A 20,959-nucleotide genomic window follows, 5' to 3' on the forward strand; every position below is an offset into this window, starting at 1 on the left:
AAGAAAGCACTCCAGTTATCTTGTGGCAGTCCTCACAGCTCCGTGGATGAAGTGGCAGTGCCTTAAAGCTGTCTAAAGAAATCCTTCATTACAAAGGCAAAAACAGCAACTCACTAGCCAAACTCTAAAAGGAATATTAGGATTCAGATAAATGAAGTTAAAGCAAAATCCTATCAATCAGTATTTCATCACTTCCCGTAATGATCCCATCTTGATAAAGTCTCTACAAAGCTTATTCATGTTTTCCACTGTTAAAAGAATTCACCCTTTGTTCCCCTTTCCCTCTCCATTTCAGTGACTTTTAGAGATAAACAAAAGGCCCACCAACTCCAAATGCAAGCTATGTTTTTATATGCTACAGGTAAACATAAGAACAGCCTCTGTTTATTCAGGATAAAAGTAATTGGTCTACAGCAGTAAATACATCACCAAATACAATCAAATATTACTGGGGTTTGATTCTTCGGTTCCCTACTCAAATCACAGAGGGAATGAGGAATCAGGAAAACGGTATGGTTATAGAGGGTGTATAGGAATGCAAATGCCTGTGTGGAAGAGAGAGGTGCTCGAAGAAGGACAACTAATACATATGAAAGCTTAGAAGATTTGGAAAGTGTAGTGCAATATTGACTGGGTGGAGCTTCCAACACTAGTACTCGCTCAGCTCTTTAAGCACGGATTGCGCATGCAGGGAAAGGTCTATACAACTATCAACATCTCAGATGACTTTGAGGTCAATGTTAGGTAGAGAAAAGCACTTGGCACTTAGACACACCTGTTAAAACAAGACTGAAGCGAAGCGTATTCCTAGCACAAAGCTTCCAGCACCAGCTTCCAGCACCATTATATATAATTATTTGCAAATGACAATGATTGTGCCCCAAATTTTCATCTCCACAGATCTCCACTGAGACTGCACAAGTCACTCTTACTAATTTTTTGCTCAGAAATGAATCACATTCCTAGAGTTTTATTATGAAGTTTGTTGCCCAGTCCTTTATGGGTTCTTGCAAGTCCCCTCTGAAGCCCTGTGTCTTTTCCTGAATCTTACTAAAGATTCTGAGCTGGACCAGACCTGGACAAGTATTTCCCTATCAGCTGCACCAGAAATAGCTATTAAGGGACAGAGAGAGAGGGAAGGAAACTGCTAATACAACCTCAGAAAAAGCTTTTCTGTTACTCCACTTACATGATGAAGACGCAACCATTCCACAGCAATGGAAGTAACGCATTCAAGTAACTGAAAAAGATCATGCAAGTCTCAATGCGCAAAATATCTGCCTCTGAGGTCACAGCCCTAAAAATAGTTTACATTATTTAACTTGCAACTCTCTCATCATTAGCGAGACAGGGAACAGAAAAAGAGAAAATAAAGCTCAGGTTCACACGCTTTGTGCCTCACTAAGCAGAGAAATAGGCACCTAAATTAGGAGCAATTCATAAAAATCCCATCTAGTTTAACAGTTAGGCATCAGCATCCATAGACCACGGCCTAAGCAGACTGCATGCCCACTTGGCATTCGTCTCCTGCCCAAAGCCATATGGACATCATAAAACAAGCAACAGCCCCTCACACAGTGCAAGCATCTGCAGATACGGCCACTCAAATTCAATAAATAACTGCCAGCAAGAGAGGCCACCTTCTGCATAATAACCTTACATCATCTCACGATTAGAGGTTTCCTTGTAAAACGGAGTGAGCTATCCAGAGTCTGGGCTTTTCTCAGCTCGAGTACCCTGGAGAGTACCATAATCCCTAAAGCACAGGGCAAGCTGATACGGTCCAATCTTCCTTCCTCCTGCTGAGAATGCACCTGCAGTACAGCCAGAAAAGCAAGATTCATGCCTCCAAGAAAGAAGCATTAGCAAACATGAGACCCTGTTGTTCAGTTATGAGAATCCTGATGGGACCAGGATAGGAAGGAAGGAGAGAAGAACCAGATTTCAAGATTCATCATTGTTATGATGTGATATTTCATTACTAATGCAAAATGAATAACCATTCTGAGGATTCATCAGTCAGTTTCGGGTATTCATCCTGTTGGAGGATGAAAAATGGCTCTATTTCAGTTTTGCTTGAAGTAGCGGTTAGGGGACACATACTGAAAAGAGCCTAAACCCCAGGTCCCTCATTTACAGATGTTCGAGTATTCTAGATTCAGAAAGACCCAGCAGCCAAGCGCTCCATTTCCTAGGAAATTAATCAATATGCATTATGCCAAAAGTGACCTCTTATGCAATAATCTCCTGCCGAGCAAGAAATGTATCCCTTATCGCTCAAACTTACTATCCTAAGGGCAACCCTGTTTTTTTCCTGTGACAGAGGAGGCAGCATAGGAATGCAATGCCAAGGTCCCCAGGGCGGAGCAATTTTCACTTCCTTGTTGTTCTGCAACCCCATAATGGCAGAGCTGTACTACAGCTGTGCTTCTGAAGTTCTTTGTTTGGAGAATTATAAAATATTGCTTCCTCCATAATTGTTTCTTGTCCAAGAAAAGCTATTTGTGACTAATGGTGAACTATAATCTACCCCGTAATCTCTGTAAAAACACAATCTCCTAAGCAACTATTATTTCTCATTCAGACAACAAAGAAATGACAGATTAGCCTCTCTATTGCAAGAACCACCAAATACAAACATATTAGGAGCTGCTCCTTTTCCTTAAATAAATAAAAGTCTATTTGCAGTGGCTCAAGCAGTGGAAGCCTACAGGAAATTTTTGCTGGAAAGGAATCCATTCCAATTCTATTATTTTGAAAAGAAAAGCACATATGTTCTTAACATTCAAATATTCTTGGAGGGATTGATTTATACATAAATCAATCAATCAATCAAGAACCTCAAATTTCATCTGCCATTTACTATTTACAGAGTATTGAAAATACTGCAGATGTACTGAAAATAGTGTAGAATGATGTACTTGACTGGACACACAGAAGAAAGGACAATGATTCTGGTGTTGGTGAGTTCAGAGGTTTATTTACTGTTTTTCTTCTATTTAGACAGCTACAGATATCTGCTCTTTACTTGCAGCAGTAGTCAGAAAAAAGCTACCATCTACTTCAGAAGTATGATAGACACAGCAAGTTTAACAGCACAGTCACAACTCCAGGTAGCTGCCTTGGCATCTTCCCAGCTCTCTGGAACCACATTTATTTCCACGCTGCTTGCAGATGCATTATAACCTGGCGTGCGAGCTGATTAAAAGTTAGTCGTGTCTACACAAAATACAAACAACATATCTACACCGTACTGCAGACACAGACAGCCTGCAATTTTGTTATGTTTTAAAATGTGTTTTAAAGGCTAAGTGAGACCAGAAAGCCAGTTACCATTTGGGAAACAAGTGATTGACATTGCAGGCAGTTAAATGAGGAAATATGATTAAAGAGAGGTATTTTCGAAGTCTCCATGGAAGAATTTAAAAGGAATGATAATTTCTCCAGAAAACTGGAAAACTTCTTTACTCTTTTTATATCCAGTTGCCGAGTTGCTCAGCTCTGCTGCATCCATAATGGCCAATCAAAATTTCAGTGTTCCTTTAGTTGCCTGGGAGAGGGAGATGAAACTTAACAATCTCATTGGGTTCCTTCCATCCCTCTTTTTGATAATTCTAATAGATACTAACCAAGAAGCTTAAGTTTTCCAACCTATCTAATTTCAGATTCCAATCCTTTAAGTTGATCCACAGGAAATAAAATCACATCTATCTGACAAAATACGAAGTGCTAAGAGCTAAATACGTCCTTCTTGCTAAGAACTGTTCACAAGGAGACATACCTAAAATGACATCCTGCGATTTTTCTTGTATATTAGGCTTTTTAGACTGCATATATCTTATGCCAAAAAAATGACTACGGTCAGATTTAATTTGTCATATATATATATATATACACACACATGACAGTAAGTATAAAAGAGACTTTCAAATCAATTTTAAAGAGTACTTCTGGCCTACAGATAGATGATGTTATAAGTAAATATATCAGGTTTATCCTAAGGTGATTTTAAAAAGTAAATATCCTCAGATTCATCCTAATGTGGTTTTTAAAGGTGGTTGTCTGCCACAGAACTAGAGGAATCAGATCATATAATACTAACAGACTACCTGATTTTCTCAAAATGAGCTTTGAAGAGAAGGATGGCCTTCTTTTAAACATTTGAGGTATGCTCGTGGAATCTTTTTAGCCAAATGTATCAGGAAGATACTGAGGTCAATGCTTTGCAAATTCAGCGTTATGATTACCACTTACCTCAGTTTTACCAGTATGGTTTCAAATACTCCGACCACCATAATCAACAGTATACAACAGAATTAACTAGTGATCAGTGGGTCCTCGGGAGTCAAAGCTCTCTCAAAGCAACACCGCAGGTACCATACATTTGGGGCACAGGGGTAAATGAGTGAGTTTCGTATTTACCCTGAAAAAGGTCAATAAGCGTGGAACAGCATGAACCAAGAAGCTCTAACACATGAAGAAGAGGATAAGTGTTCTACATAGGACACAGACCTGGTCCTTTTGGAAGCACCAAGTAAGCGTAGATACAAATGGCAGTGATCCATAAGAAAGAAGTTTGATTTGCAGCACCATTCCATTTGATCCAGTTAGGTACAGAACACTTGACAGGCAAGTAACTCAAGTTTAAGTGATTACATAAAAGATTTCCTGCCTATAATAGTTTCAGATAGTTACAGGACTACTTCTGCTTCACATTCACTCTCCTCAGGAATACTCAAATCCAGATGCACAAGTGGAGCATTAATGCGCCCTGAAGTACTGCTACATCTAGTGGCCTTTTTGCTAAACAGGAAGGAGGGAGAAAACAATGTGATTTTAAGACAGTACTCAACACCACCTAAGAGGAAGGTGACAGATATAGTTGCATGATTTTTTGATTCATCATTAACTCCAGTTTCAATTTCAGTAATGCTAATCTGACTTTTTAAAATCCAAACCATTACCCTTAAATTCATCAAGAATGTATAATATCTTATTGAAACTTACTAAGTCTAATAGCGCAGAGGAGGCTAAAACAAGGGGGTTTGTTGTTTGGGTTTGTTTTTTTTTTTCCCCTTGCAGGGCCCACTAGCAATCTTTCAGGATTCCTTTTCTTACACTGGTTTATCAGTGTACTCTCTGAGGGAAAAAAACCCAAAGCCACAGAAATAATAAGAAAACCTATCTTCAGTAAGCTTATGGAGAGTCAAAATATTTTGAGCAGAGACGTTAAAGCATTTTGAAGAAAACGGCAATTGAAGCTATTAGTTTTGCTATTTAGGAACTTACAGATACTCCTATCATTTGATTAGATATGAAGAATTCGAGAACTCTCCATGGATTGACTGCTACTGGTATTTGAACAAAAGCCACATAGAGGAATAAGACTGATAGTTAAGAGGAGAGAATTCTAGTGAGTACCAGAAGACCCTTCAGAGCATGCATGCATACACACACAGCTCAAGTTCTGACACTACCTACTTCCAGGATTCTCTAGAACATTTCCATTTTTTCTTGGGTAAAGGTCTCCACTCTGATAATCAGTAATCTATAAAACCTTTAAGAATGGCTTTGAAAGCTTTAAGATGCTGTCTTGCAGAGCTGTTGCCTGAAAAAGGCTTAGACAACCTCGTGACATTTCTTGTGTCTAGCTAACTAGCATGCTGAATATACGCACCAGCAGTTGCCACAAAGATCTGTTGCTCTAATTGACAGATTTACCTATACAAAGGTCATAGGCAAGCTGTTATTAGATTACCTTTCCAAGAACTACCATAGGGTTTACTGCTTAAAGAAGAGCTGCTGCCAAATATCTTCCCTGCCAATACCAGTAAGCATGTCTTCTCACTCTCAGGTCATGAAAAAATCAACTGACTGCCAAAGGAACTACAGTATTCATTTATTTTGATCTCTACATAAGGAGGCAAGCCAAAGAGAATTTTCAGGGAATTCTGGTTAGACTGTCTTTTGAAAAGGGAGATACAATAGATATAAGCGGATAAAGCTTTCAGAGATGGATATCTAGAACTACAGAAGTAAGAACCCCTTAAGGGATTTGGGCCAAGGATTGAAGAAACAAGGAGGAGTGACACTGGAAATGGTAACCGAATAAGCTTTATATACCAATAGGCAATATAGTCAGTGTTTTAGCGTTCGCTTGAATATCCAACACCAATATATTTACAGGAACGTTTGCACACCTGAGTATGAGAGAAGGAGAAGACAGTGCCACATGCAGGGATTATTTATGTAAGGAAAATACAGGCTTTATCTGGAGAGGAAGAGAATTCAAATACATTTGCAAGGCTGCATTTGTCCAAAACTGTATCTCAAGTGACAGGTGCTCCACATGGTGCAGGCTTGATTAAGAATAAAGTTTTCCAGCAACTTCAGTCCTCACCCTGGCTTCTCTACTTTATCTCAACAGATCGCATCAAGAAAAGAATTGTTGCTTTTTGAAAACCAAGCAAAGATCGTCTCTATTACTATTTACGCTCCAGCTAGCGAGTAAAACATCGGAATGAACAGCATGCTATGTTCAAACAAGATGTGCATATATGCACCTATGTATGCATATATGAAGGGTACACACGATCGATGACTGGAGTTCCTCCATAATTTTGGTTACTAATACCAAAGAAATATTGGTAATTGTATGATGGAAATCAGTGTGTAAAGAAACCAGATCACTGAAAATTGTTTATGAAAGCTGACAATTTGCTTAAGATTCTCCAGTAACTGACAGCATACTACCCACATCAAATTGCTTTGTTCCAGACTTTTTAATGAAAATTCTACTGAAAACTCACTCAAATTTTATATAAAAAGAACTGTAACAATCTATTCTCTCCCTTCCCCAAGTCTCCCACCTATGTCAATCATCACTACTCAGAACCATGACAAACCAGAAAACAGCTCAAAGCAGCATTCTAGCTTGGAGAAAAGCAAGAGTAAGACACACCAAGATTTGCTTTGCTATTAGATATATAAGATTAACTGTTCCACATTCAATACAAACAGAGCTACCATTTCTTCCAAATGAAGTATGTCAATACAGACTAAGAATAATGTTTAAAGTGTCCTCTTCCAAAGATGCACTGTTGCAAGCAAGGAGAAAGGAATTTGATTGAAAAAGAATGCTGACACAGTGATCAGCAGACGATGATTTCTTGAAGACCTTGCTATAGCTTAATCTGTTAGAACCTATTGTAAGGAGGCAAAGATTTCTTGGGTAGGTTTGAAAATAGCCTATTCTGCAAATCTTTACTGGATAGTCATTCTCAAAAGACAAGGGATGCATTCCCAAAGATTTCAGTCACTATATATTTGAAGAAAAGATTCTGGAAGAAAGAAAACAGGGAGGAAACAGGCAAGCAAGAAAGGGTTTGGAATCCATCAAGATATGAATTGCCAGATATCCATTTCTCTTGCCACAAAGGTGCCATAACTTTCATATGCTTTGGTGATTATTACTAAAAGGAAATTCCTGACACACAAAGTGTAGTAGTTCAAAAGGAAAACCCAAAGAATGTGAAGAGAATCAATAGACACATGCAATTATGCATCTTTTAGATCTGAATGTGATACACTTACATGGCCCCTGTTGAACTTCATGGGACCAACAGTGAGGTTAGCTGAGGCCTTCAAATCTTGCTAAAAGACATCTCAACAAGATGATCCAATACGGCTCGATATTTCTTCTTTTTCTTTCTCACCTGAATTTAGAGGATGCAGAGTCTAAATTCCTTATGTTATTTCTTACAAGAACAGCATTCAAGATGTTTGAGAGTGCAATATTAGAGACAGCTTGAGTTTCAAAGGATATGTTGTTAAAAGTTAGTGACATATGAGTGTACAAAAATTTGCCTCTGCATTTTCTTCTCATCCCTGCACTCCTAAGATAGAATAAGGTGTTTCAATTTGATGCTATGACTCAAAAAATAACAAGTCAGAGTTAAAAACAATACCTCAATCCAATATACACTACATTATCTAGCCGATCATTTGTTCATCAACTAGATTTCCATTTCTTCTCAGCTCCCTCCTCCCCATAAAAAACAAAACCAAAAAAGCATTGTGTGAACAGGCAATCTGCCACTGATATAAAGAAAAGCAGCTAAAGGAGAACTTGTAAGATGAGTTTATGTTACTGTGTATTTTATTTTGTATTTATAGCAGTATTATAGTGAAAAAAGAGGGATTTAAAATACAATTTTTTATTGATTTTCCACAAAGTTCTTCTATATAAAAGAAACATATTACTTCTTGATGATAATGGTGTATTTTATAAACTTCTATTAAGAAGCGGCACATGACATTTTTTTTATATTTGATGTCCAATTATGGCAGTACAGCAGATACATGAATTTCAAGAGGAATATGGTAATCAAATATGAACGAAGTTTTGGATTAAGAAAAATTAATCTCTGTATGAACTGACTGTTATTTCTGTATTTTTTAAAAAATTGTATGTATTACACACATTTCTATAAGTAACCTTCAAGATAGGAATGCTCATCTGTAATTGAAGCACAGCTGAAAACAAGCACATTTTCAGCTTGTTTCAACTTTCTGAGCAGTAACAATGGGAACAGACTAATTCTTACCTGTCGTGGCTGCTCTGTCACTCGCTGTGGATCAGACCTTACTTTATTACTGGGATGATTGGTAACTTTGGTGACTGGTTGTTTGAAAATTGATGCAGTTTGTCTGATTGGTAAAGTTGTATTTAAGTCTGGTTTTCCCTGTTAAAAAAAGAAAAACAGTGAATTAACAAAAATTATACAGAAAAATTACACAAATTAATGTTGGATTCACCCTCTTCTACTGATGTGCAAAAGGAGGAGTCTCTTTTTTGAGTAAAGATTTCCTTTAAATGCTGTACTTAACTAACCTTTGCAGTCATCCATTTTAAAGAAAAAAAAAATGTAACATTTAACTGGTTCCACACATTTTCACCTTCTTGGGAAGACTCAAACTGCTTGAAAGTCCATCTTTTCTTTTGTTAAAATGTATATGTTAATTGTGCAAGTGACTTACATTCTGAAAAGAGACAGCTTTCACCATCAGATATCAAAATGAAATCTCCAAAGCTTCATGAAAATATGTTCAAAACCAACGGTTTATAGAGTTCCAAGTCTTAAAGAACAGCAACTTCCTACATAACTTTGGTCACAAATTTCCTAAGCAATTCCTACTCAAACAATTCTTAATTAAGTGTAGTAATTTATTCTGGAATGAAATTAAAACTGTATCAATTTTACAAAGTCTTTTGGCAAAGCTAGTTTTTATCAGGTTTGTGAACTGATGATTCCCAGGCATCAGATACAACTTCACCAATAGTATCTTGTCACACATCAAACCCTTAGGTAAAAATCTATAGCAACAACCCCAGAAGTATTTGGGAGGGATGGGGGGAGGATGGAATTCTCCCATAACCCCCAAGATTGATGAAGAAAGAAAAAGATCTATCATCACCTGCACACCATTCCAGCTTTTCTAAATCTGTCTCTCTATCCAAAAGCAGACTGCCAGTTTGAAGTGCTGGGCCAACAGAACAGCATCTTACAGCTTTTTGTTTGTAATCCCATTTCTTCCAAGTCCTGAGGACATACTTTCTTTTCTGCTCTTGTCTGGTATTTTTCTTAGTAACTGAAATAATTACTTTTTTTTTCCTCAAGGATACAAAGGTGTGACTGAGAAGACATGTGATTATATCCACACAAGACAGACACTGCAAATAAGTATCCCATGATACATATTTTCAACACATTAATAGCCATATCTAGTTTCCGACAAAGAGAAACGGTTAAGCTTTTGCTTTTTAGGAGTTTACTTCTACTCATTCAAAAGGAAGAAAAGTAAGTTGTTATGTAATATTTCAGATCTCAGAAGTTTCATAATTGGCTGTGAGATCATAGCTAAAAAGTTACACAATGAACATAAAACTAGACTCTATCCAAGAATCATGTTAAAAGAGTTTTTCATTAGGATTTACTTAGACTCCTAATTTTGTGACAAAAAGCAATCTCTTGGGCTTAGAAATGGGAATTAAATCTCAATCTTCAAATCCTCCATATTTAGATTATACAGTTGGGACTACACAACTTCATAAAAGAGACTATGTTAAGAACCAGAGAGCACATGCTTGTTTAAAAATCATTCGTTCCTAAGCTGAACACTCTGGAATTCCAGATGATGAAAGTCAGAATACTGACTATAGATATTCTGTAATGATCTGTATAAAAATGAAATTAAAAATATGGCAAGAGGCTTAGGCTTATTAAGCAATAAGAATTCTCTTCACTGCATCTGTCTCAGACTAAATTCTTATTTTAAAAGTATGTATCCCTCTTTTAGAGATTTGCTAGAGCAATCTGACAGGGTAGTTCCTCCATCATCAGAATGTTCTGTATTTTAGCATACCTCTGTTATTGCAAGGTGGATGGCTGATGAGAAAGGGAATGTGAGGTCATTCTTCCTATACGTGTACGGTGCATAACCTATAAACTAGCAATAAAGAGAATATAATCTCTGCACTCTACAGAAAGTAATTTTCATTATGAAGACCATTCTACAGGCAAGCCACTTAATCCCAAAATACATCCTTACACACTACAATGGTTATTATATTGGCTGCTCCTATCCAACCATTTGATTCATCTGTTGGGTGGGGGGAGAGGCAAGGGAAGAGCCTCTTTCTATAGCCCCTCCAGGATGACACGGTGGTATTAGATCCTTCCTGGTAGAAAAAATGAGGAATTCCTCCATGTAATTCTAAGGAATGTAATTGATAGGACGGAGCAACAGAGTAACGCTTCATATTTATCTAGGCATCTGAACATAACCTAAATGAAGGGATAGTTTTAAAATTTCAGGCCTCAATTTTTCATGCAGATGGCAAAGAAGGTGATTTATCAAGAGTACTATGCATATTCTTAACTATTCATACACTCATTTATAAGTTAGCGCTGTAGCATTTTGGGAATCCTTGCTTAATACTGGTTTGCTCGCCTTCTTGTAAGAGCCAAAACATTTTTTTTCAGACCAAGAGAAGAAACATGCTAGAACATACAAGTGAAGTCTGAAAGAGTTCTAGAAATCTGTTCTTTTCAATAGAAGCAATTCTGATAACAGGTCTCTATTCCTACCACTCCTTTAAATATACCTTGTTATTTTATAGGTCCCCTTTCTTCATCATTTCCAGATAGCAGTTAACTCATTAAAATATAATAAGGCTAAACCCACAAATTCCAATGGAAGTTTTCCTCAGAAATTCAGGCACCTATCATTTCTGGTTTATAAACTTACAGCCAGAAACTAACCAGTCTCCATGTCTTGCAATATTACTGGTTTCAAATGGGAAAAGCAGCGCATCTTCAGCTCCATCCCTAACACACTGTTGATTCTTGTCTAACTGGGACCAGGGTTTCCGTGGCCAGAGCAAACGGCAACAGAGCACGAGTACTTCTGCCTGATTACACTTAATAGTTTTAACCAACCAGAGAAATTACCATTCAATTAGCATGGAAGTTTTAAGACCTTTTTATACAAAGCAAAAGTGAGAATCTAAGCTTATAAGTAAATCTAGACATCAGTCTTCTCCTCATGTTTCACCCAGGTAGTCCCAGTCCACTAGAAAAATACTTTCAGATACTTCGGTCATTGCTTTTAGCCTGTGCTTTGCATGCTGGATACTGGTTATGGGCTCTGTTTTTTTTCCCCACTGATGATGACAATGGTAAGTCTAATGTTGGACTTTTTCATGTATAATATGTATATTCATAAATAATTAAAGCATCTCTGATGAGCACAGAATCACCAACCAGAGCTAGACAGTAATCGCATGTACTTAAATTTGCACAAAGTATTTTGACAATGAACTTTCTTCACACCACATAACTTAATTCACACCAGAACCTTGACAGACCTTGCCTATCCTACAAGCTTCGCATTCCCTGATCTTGTGACATCAAGTTCAAAGTAGTATTTGAACCTTTGAAGTCCATGCTCCCAGGGCATTCTGTGCAGTAGCATCAGTATTAGTGGTAAAATAGCTATTAAAACTGACAGAACCAATAATATTACAGAGCCATCTGCCATATGGGGAATAAATCTGGTTTAGCAAACATTTCTAGAACAAAGGTCTTCGTTTCAAGTTCATGAAAAATATTTACAGGTTCCTTTTGGCCGGTAATGTGACTTATAGAGAAGTTAAAAAATAAATCCATTAAACTTAGAAAAATAAAAAGAGAGATATCTTCAGGCAGTGTGACAAATTAAGAAAATTCAGCTACATTAATGATATGGCCCCCAGAATTAAAGCAAAATCCTGATGAGTTATAAACTATGCAGGAAATACAAGTTCAAGGGTTAGATGTCCCATATAGTTTTTATCAAGGCTACATACTAGAAAATGGTCATTAGAATAAACTGTTTAAACTAAGAACAGATCAATTCCTAAATACTGTAATCAATTCCTAAGTACTGTAATTATAATCTTACTACTTTCCTACTTTATTTCCTTTCTAATCATAGAAAGAGCTTTCTGATCTCATCCTAAATAAACAGTCGCTCATTTGTAGCACCAAGTTTTGAACAACAGAAATAAACTCTTTGGTAGAGAAACTTGCTAAGCTCACCCATCTCCAGCACCTGCAGATCTTCAGATGCACAGGGAAAAAAAAATGATCACACGTTAACAGGAAGCAACTGATATTCAGAGAAACTCTGTTTCACAACAAATCATAAGCCAGTCATACAAAAGATTTATTCATGACAAAGGAAAAGCTTCCAGTACATCCTAATAGAAATAATAACAAAGATCCCTACAACCAATACCTCTCCTGAAGGACAGAAAGCTCTTTTGAGCTTTCCAGATAGAAGACACTATCTACACATTTCAAATGGTCAGAGACAGATTACTTCATTTCAGATGGCGATTAAGCTCACAATATTCAGTTTTAGGCACACCTACAAAACTTCAGCCTTCAGAAACACAGACATATTGTGGGCTTTTACATTGCTTGTCTATCACAAAACAAAATCTCTTCCTACTCTGGGAACTATAGCAATGTGTCAGCTAGCAGAAATGTCAATGTTCCCTGCTCATTTTTACTCATTAGGAGTATTTTATGCTCCAACAACAGTTTCCAAAAGAATTTCAGTCCACTACCTTTCCAAAGACATGTATTTCCAGAAGCACCAATGTGTCTCAGACATAAAAATGTTTTAAAAACTCAGCAATGTATTTCCAGGCCTTTCAAATCCTTTAACCTAAGAAGGCATAACCAGACAGCACGTTTAACCAGTAGTCTCTATTATGTTTTCTTTTCATTAGAAAGAATTGATAAGCATATTTTTATAAGCACAGCAGTATGCTGTATCTACTGGATTCATATTCAATTGTATCCTCATTTCATTGTCCCTTCAAAAGCGCTTCAAATAAATAAAAGTAACTCAATTTGCAAGTAAAATGTAAAAATGGTTACACAGAAAACAATGGCAAGATTAGTATAGGTTGAAGCAAAAGTCCTTCTGCAGCTCTTCCATAAATAAACCTATCGAACATATGCCTTTATTGCCAAGACTGAAAGGTCAGTAAGAACGCACAACACTAAGATTGGAGGTAAGTATTTTGCTGGAAGAATATTTCCATGTCATTTACACTGTTGTACATTAACATCACAAAATGAAGAGCATTCATTAGCATATACTATCCTCAGTTCCATTTTAAGCTAGGTGGCATTAGTATGTCAATCTTGACATTGAGTTCTAGTCTGCTAATGATGAGAATCTCCGAAGTTAGAAGTATGGCAAGACAGCATTTCCATCCACCAGGTGCACAGATCTAACTGCCTAGACATGTCCGAGAAAGAAGACTCAAGTATATTTTGATACTCCTTCTTGAAACATAAGGGGAGCCAAAGAATTTAGAAACATTTCTGGTAAATTGTTTGTACAAAACCAAACAACCCATAAAATATGAGCAAGTTTATACACAAACTTGCCTATGCAAGTCTGTCTTTTATGGCCCCCCAGCAGCACAGCTGCAAGGCGGACTAGAAGACGACCACAACCAATCTCTTTCAGTGTCTGTGGAAGAAAACATAGACTTCATGAATAAGTTGAGATCGCATTTTTAACTGTCACAGGAACACTGCAGAAATTCTTGAAAGCTCATGAGTTACCGATTCAGTCACTTAGAAATAATAAATGTTATTTACCTAAAAAAAAGCATTTTTTCCTAATCTTGTATTTAACAGAGCTACTGTGAGCAACATTCAAGTAATCTAAGATCATAGGAATACATAGCGAGCACAGACTCATCTAGATTTTATATATCAAATTTTGTAATTTCTGCTCATGCAAAAAGCCTAACCAAAATCTTTCCTTGGACTACCCTTGGACTACTATCTGAAAGCTCGTATCTGCGGGAAGAAAATATTAAATAATTTGAACACATGCTTTAGATAAAAAGAAATCAGCATGAAATTTGTGGTTCATGCATTACAAACGGCAGATGACAAAAAAATCAGTGCACAAGACAGAGCTATAACTTCTTAGGTATTTTCATACACTACCGTAAGTTATGAAATCCTGAAGATTAAAACACTTTAAAAAGAAAACATTGCAGGTTGTTACAGAAATCCTTTCAAACCGTTGTATGAGGTTTCTAAAGTTTGTCCAGGAACATATTACCTGAGAGTCAGCTAAATTGTCATGTCCCTATGTGCTACATCAGTTATTTCACTTCTGTATGCTTCAGTCTTTTATTTTTTATCTACCATACACATTTTCTTCACTATTCACTGTTGTTCAGAAAGAAATAGACAATAAGAGAACAATCAGATCAATTGAGAAAGGCCCAATCTTAAACAGAAAAACACCTGGCCTTGTTAAGCTACATAGCTGTACACAGACATCCAGATTTGTACAGATAAATACATTTGCCTCAGAAAACAAGCTTCCTGGCACATATTGCACACATTAAAAATGTGAACTATTTCATCTCAGAACAGGAAGATGAACATAGCAATTTGAAGCCTTGCACAGGAGAATCTCTTGGTGTCAACAGTCCTAACTATTCCCATTTAGAATATTATTCAGGTAGATGACTAGCACTGAGTCCCAAGCCAACTCCTGAATTACTCAAACTTTTGATTCATACTTAATCTCACCTTGATATTTTCTTGGTAGTAGCAGAGTATTCCTTCTACTTATAAATTTGTCTCTACCACTACTAAAAATTAAACATACATGTACATCTTAGAAGCGGCCTGCTTTAAGCAGAAAAGAAATTGCTAAATGAACTACAGGAAAGGAAATTCTTAGGATATCCTTAAACACAGTATTTACTAACAAACCTTATTTTGATTGAGAGAATCATTCCTTAGTCTCTGTTTGTTCTTCTGCAATTTACTGGGCATCATCTTTCCCGTTCTGAAGTCAAAACTGCTGAGATCAACAGTGTTTCCCAGGTATCTTGCCAACTGAGGCTTGCTTCTGAACTTCTTACCACTTGGACTAAAAAGAAGAAAACACTTTAGTATGTTTTGTTGTACAAGAGGATACAACCTTGACTTCTTATAACAGGTTTTATGCCTTGTTAAATATCTAAAAAGTTTCCATTATCTTTATTCCATGTGGCATGTTCATTGATGTTGATTAGTGATGGTATACCTGCCCAACCTCTGCACATCCGCGCCCATTCTTTGCACAGGATTTAATTTATATGTCAGGCTGTTGGACACTAGGATACACTACACCTTGGGAAGCTGGGTTAGCAGTACAGCTAAACCAAACTCCAGTATAAGAAGTATAACTGTCAGTCTGTGGCCAAGCGCGGGACCCTCTCTGCACGAATGTAAAGACCGAATGCAAGGTTTAAACTGATTGCTAGCTAAGGCCAACCTAGACTCAACAGCAACCCTTCCCAGCTATCAAACAGCAAGGCATTAAACAGATGTGCAGAACTAGGATTTGAGGTGACGTGACATCTCTTAGTTAATTCAGTCACTAAGACTGCTGAGCAAAGCCAGGTAAGTAACTGAGCAACAAGCAAGCAAGCAGCAAGCAAGATGATGCAGAATATGAAACAGGTCCAAAGCCGCAATTGTGTATATAGGTCCCACCATAACAAATGAAATCAGTTGTAGGGAAGTTATTTAAATCATCTTCATTTGGAATTACGGAATTATTACCCCAAAGTCCCAGCTGATGTTTTTGAGTAACATCAGCAAATATCCACTTTCCAGTTACCCTGAGGAAGTGGTATGTCTACCAATCTTTACATCACAGAACTTTCTATCCCCTCACCTCTACTTTGTTCTCAAGCATCCCAAACACAGTCACACACATTGTGCATACTGTCTGCACTAAACACACACTTAATCCACGCATACTTTCACCGACCTCACTGGGGATTCCTGTAGAATTACTAACTAGTCTGCGTGCCCTGTGTGCAAGTCATTGCTAATAAGCACTTTACTGACAAGAAGCTATATAGCTCATTTCTCTGTAAGGGACATTGGTGCTGCCCCCAGACTTAAAAGCTCGGCAGAAAATCAAGAACTGCTGTGTAAAACTCAGACTGCAACACCAGTTTGTGATAGCGTCTCAGTATAGATAGCTGTGAAAACGGCTAAATACCCATCATGTAAGTCAACGGTTCCTTGGTTTAATGCAAATTTCTATCCAACGGAACAAGCCAAGTGTCAAAATCCTCCTGACTACCGAGACCCAAAACTGAGCTCAGAGAGTTTTTCACGCCACTTCCTTTCTGTAGAAAACCACTGAAGATTTTTGTTTTCTTCGCTTTTCCAAAGTGTTTTGTTTTTTTTTTTTTTAAACTTAAAAACACCTTGAGGCAAGAACTTTCCCACAGAAGAATACGTATTGAATTCTGGGAAAAATAGCTAATTAAGCCAAACATTTTTCAAAGTCATTTAAGTGAATCCAGAAATATGGAAAGACATAATTAACAAGAGGTAAAGGGTGGGAGAAAAAGACTTAAAACAGATCACAATCTGAAGCTAACCTCCTCAAGGATGGGTGTGGGAGGCAAAAAAAACCCCACCACACATATGTACACACACACGCCACCACAAAACTCTTTTCTACTTCTCGTAAACCAAGAATTGAAGCTATGCTATAAGCCAAACTAAACACAACATCAGTTTTATTTTAGATAGTGGAGATTAACACCCTGGCTTGTTAACAGTAGGAAAAATTCCACACTGAAGGTCAGAGACAGAGCAAGTCTTTTGCGGGGCAAGTAAGTTTGCTGTTAAAATAATCTGACCCATTGTCTTTCATTCCTATTCAGGCACCTGTAAGAAAAGTTCAGGATAAAACCTTGTGAAGAATTTCTGGCTGCCTACCTAAATGTCCCTGTTTCCTAACAGACTGGAAGGGCTGAATTTACTGAATAAAGCCTCGTGTTATGAATTGCTTTCCCAGCTTTCCCAATGAACATAAAACACTGAATGAAAAGAGAAAACAATGAAAACAAATTGAAAGCAAACCCTGAAGTCGCTGTTAATATTCTCTGTTCCAGATACTTTTTTTTAAATTAAAACCCGTATACACTCGGTCATTTTAGCCCATAGCTAAGTAACTATTAAAAGGATCTAGAAATTTGACATCCTACATCTTCTTCCATTATATCCTAATTTTGGTACCAGATGAAACACACTATCTTTCATTTTTCCCATATCACCAAATTCTATTGTTCTGTAAGAAGCTAACAGACTGTGTCATGAAGACAGCACTCTTTTTACTAGCTTTCCTCGTCAGGTTCCTTGGAGAGAAATGCTTCACGTACACCGCAAAGGAATCCAAAATTCCAGCAGTGAGCAGTTATCAGCCTAGCTTCACTAAAAATTCTTCCTGTAGAACTCCGAAAACAGATTTCACAAATAAAAGCAAACTTTATAAATGCATCCAACATTCTTAAATTCTATTATTTACACATCTAACATTTTGGGGGTCGTCTTTGTTTGTTTGTTTTGTTCAGTAATCCAAAAGCAAATCAAAGCACATGATCCAATATTCCATATTAGTATCTGCACAGATCATCAGTAGGGCTGGTATTAAAGGCTACTTCAATCCACAGCACAAAATCTACCATTTAAGTTAACGGTGAAACTCTTAGGGACAGACTGCAATCCATTAGCAAAATACCTAGTTTCACCTTAATTTCAGTGCTAAGAAAAACTGCATTTTTGTGCCGAGATTAAAAAATAAAAATAAAAAATATACAAATTAAAAAATAATCCAAAACAAAAAAGAAGCAACTGAAAATAGGCACTTTTTTACTAAAAAGTGTTTGACATTCTGTCCCATAGCTTTTGCTTCCATGTTTTCCCACACTGGTGTGCAGGATGATAGACTTGCTCTATCTGTCCTTGACCTGACATGACAAGAGCGAACAGAAAAGGCAGGAAGGGAGGAATCTGTCCGCCTTAGCTTTGGTTGCCATTTCAGCCAAGTACATATTCTGGACTTTTTAACATTTCCCTTATTCCACCATTCATTCTCATCATCCTACTCCTTTTCCAGATGTTGCTGCCTCCAGTCAGCACAGAGTGACCATAGCACCTCCCTGTCTCCACAGAAGTATGTCACTCCTTTGCATCCCACTACATTCATACTGTTGTCAACGCATCTTTTCCTTCCAAGTGGTGAATCAACCATCTGCCCTTTCTGACAAAAAGCAGAAATTCTTTTTCTTAGTCCGTAAGTACGTAGTCTTCTATTCCTTATTATTTTCATCCTAAATCATCCCCTTATCTTTGAAGTCATCCTATTTCTCCCGATTATTTTCTGATCCTTACTTGTTCTGATGATGTCCCAGGTATGAAACTTGCTCATGATGCATAGCACACTCCGCTTGTGCATCCAAGTTAACAGACATTAATAACAGACTGGTGCCAAGAATATCATCCATGCAACTCCATTAGTAGCTGACGACAACCAAGAAGCCCTTGCTTTATCATTTATTACTGTCTCCTCTTCACCCCATACCTTAACCATTTTACAAAACCTGTAGTATTTTCTGTTCTTCAGCTTCAATGAAATCTAATGACACACAACTGAAAAATGCAGTTCACTGAAGTCCAACAGATTGAGTAGCATTCCTTCTGCTTACTTCAGAACATTGTTTTGGCACAAACTCTAAAATCTAGTGAATTCTACTATGAAACTACATTTCTTTTGATTCCATTTTCCACGAAAGCCCCTATCCTTAATTGTTCTTCATTTCAGAGTTTCAACAAGTTCATATGATGTCAAAATACTGGCGGAATTATATGCTCTGTAAGCCTTCCGATTCAACCTCAGTAGCTGGCAAACAAAATACCCACTGGCCTTCCGCTCAGTTTCAAGGCTGCAATTTCTTCTAATGCTGTCCAGACTCATCATTTCTTATGTCAGACCTTCCCCCGTTCTAAGACGGAGATGAATACACAAGCTGGAAGGATTTGAATAAACACAAAACTTCATTTCCACCCCACCTATATTAGTTTTCACATATATTCATTTTTTCACTACCAGTCCTGTAGTTGTTTCCATTTTCTACTCTGAAAGTGTAGGCTGTCAAACCACTAAAGTAATGCCTTAATTTCTGAATCCTTCCCAGATTATCGTCAATCTCTAACCTGCTGCAAAGCTTTCTCTTACCTGCAGAGAAAGCTCCATGAGGTAAAAGTCAAATAAAAGGCCTATTTGCAGAGATTTTATTTGAATATCTATTAAATAATTAGTATGCACTAATGGAAAGAAAAATGAGGTTATAGAACCTATTTAAACCAATATGTCTACATAAAAGCCTGCTACTTACACATCTTGACTGAAACTAAGAAACAGCATGTTCTTTTTTTTCCCCCCCCCTAAAGGTGTTAAAACCAAGTTTAAGATCAAACTTTGTTTTGAGTAGAAAAGAAAGGCAGAAGGAGAGGTATTAAGCTTTCTTCTCTCTGAGAAGGTGCTCTGGATGATACTCTGGAGGTATCTTAGAAGTCAAACTGAAAGGGATGTTGAAGAAAATTCAGACTTCGAAGTCACACTTGCTGCAGAAAATTTTTAATATGCATTGCTCTGAGCTCACATACTCTAAAATTTCAACTGCTACAAAAGTCAGAAGCATGGACCACTACATTATTTTAAGGAAACATTAGACAGATATGGGAGAAACCAGTAAAATTTGCCCTCATCCACATGTTCTGCACATTCATTAATTTTACACTGACTTCTTTCATGCAACAAGAAGCAAGTGAAAGCATTCTTTCAGGGTGCTGTGACATAGCGGAGCCTCTGGTCTGACTAAATTGCCGTGTGACCCATCATTGAGACAATTTAGAATTGCAAGATCAATGTGGAATACCTCCACATAGAATTTCAACAATAGATTGTTGTAAGACTGTTATTTTTACAAGCATTAACTAAAAAAGTTACAAATATTTAGTCTTACCTGAAGACAGTTAACTTTCTATAGCTTTTTAAAAAATTTGTTAACTTCAATTAGAAGTTTTTGGGTTTTTTTTCCAAATAAAAATACTGTATTTAGTGCACCTGAGAGATTAGTTCTACCATAGCCGTCATGCGTATCAGCAGTTAAACTTTATCCTGTCAAATTAAACACCATACGTTTTTTGACATAACCAATTAACAAAAACCAGCACACCTCAAAAAGGTGACATGCAACAACATCTAAAAACTATTCTTTCAATGACATTATCAAGGCTCAGATCACTTTATACAAGATTAAATTAAGAACACAGCCCTTCACCTCCAGCTATACGCTTGTGCAAATTCACAAATTGAAGCTCTTAGTGGGCTGAAGGTGATTATGTTATATAATGAGCTTGCAAGGAACTTTATTAAAAAAGACCCTTTTCAGATGTTTCCTGTGAAGCAGTAGAGCAAGCTAATTAACATACAAGGAAGTTACCTTGAATTT

The 20,959-nt window shown here is 37.1% G+C and overlaps 1 protein-coding gene across 1 annotated transcript in view; it reads right to left on the reverse strand.

Annotated features, from left to right (window-relative positions):
• Positions 1–15,524, reverse strand: part of LOC104080035 (methyl-CpG-binding domain protein 2) — a 25,138-nt gene extending 9,614 nt beyond the window's left edge. Inside the window, exons 1-2 of the mRNA XM_009582287.1 lie at positions 15,366–15,524; positions 8,607–8,744 (exon numbers count right to left, since the gene is read on the reverse strand). Of these exons, the coding sequence (XP_009580582.1) occupies positions 8,607–8,744; positions 15,366–15,431 (204 nt within the window). The 5' untranslated portion in view covers positions 15,432–15,524. The remainder of the gene's footprint in view (positions 1–8,606; positions 8,745–15,365) is intronic.
• Between the last annotated feature and the right edge of the window lie 5,435 nt (positions 15,525–20,959).

The sequence above is a fragment of the Fulmarus glacialis genome, unplaced genomic scaffold (assembly GCF_000690835.1).
Source record: "Fulmarus glacialis isolate BGI_N327 unplaced genomic scaffold, ASM69083v1 scaffold3377, whole genome shotgun sequence".
Lineage (NCBI taxonomy): Eukaryota > Metazoa > Chordata > Aves > Procellariiformes > Procellariidae > Fulmarus > Fulmarus glacialis.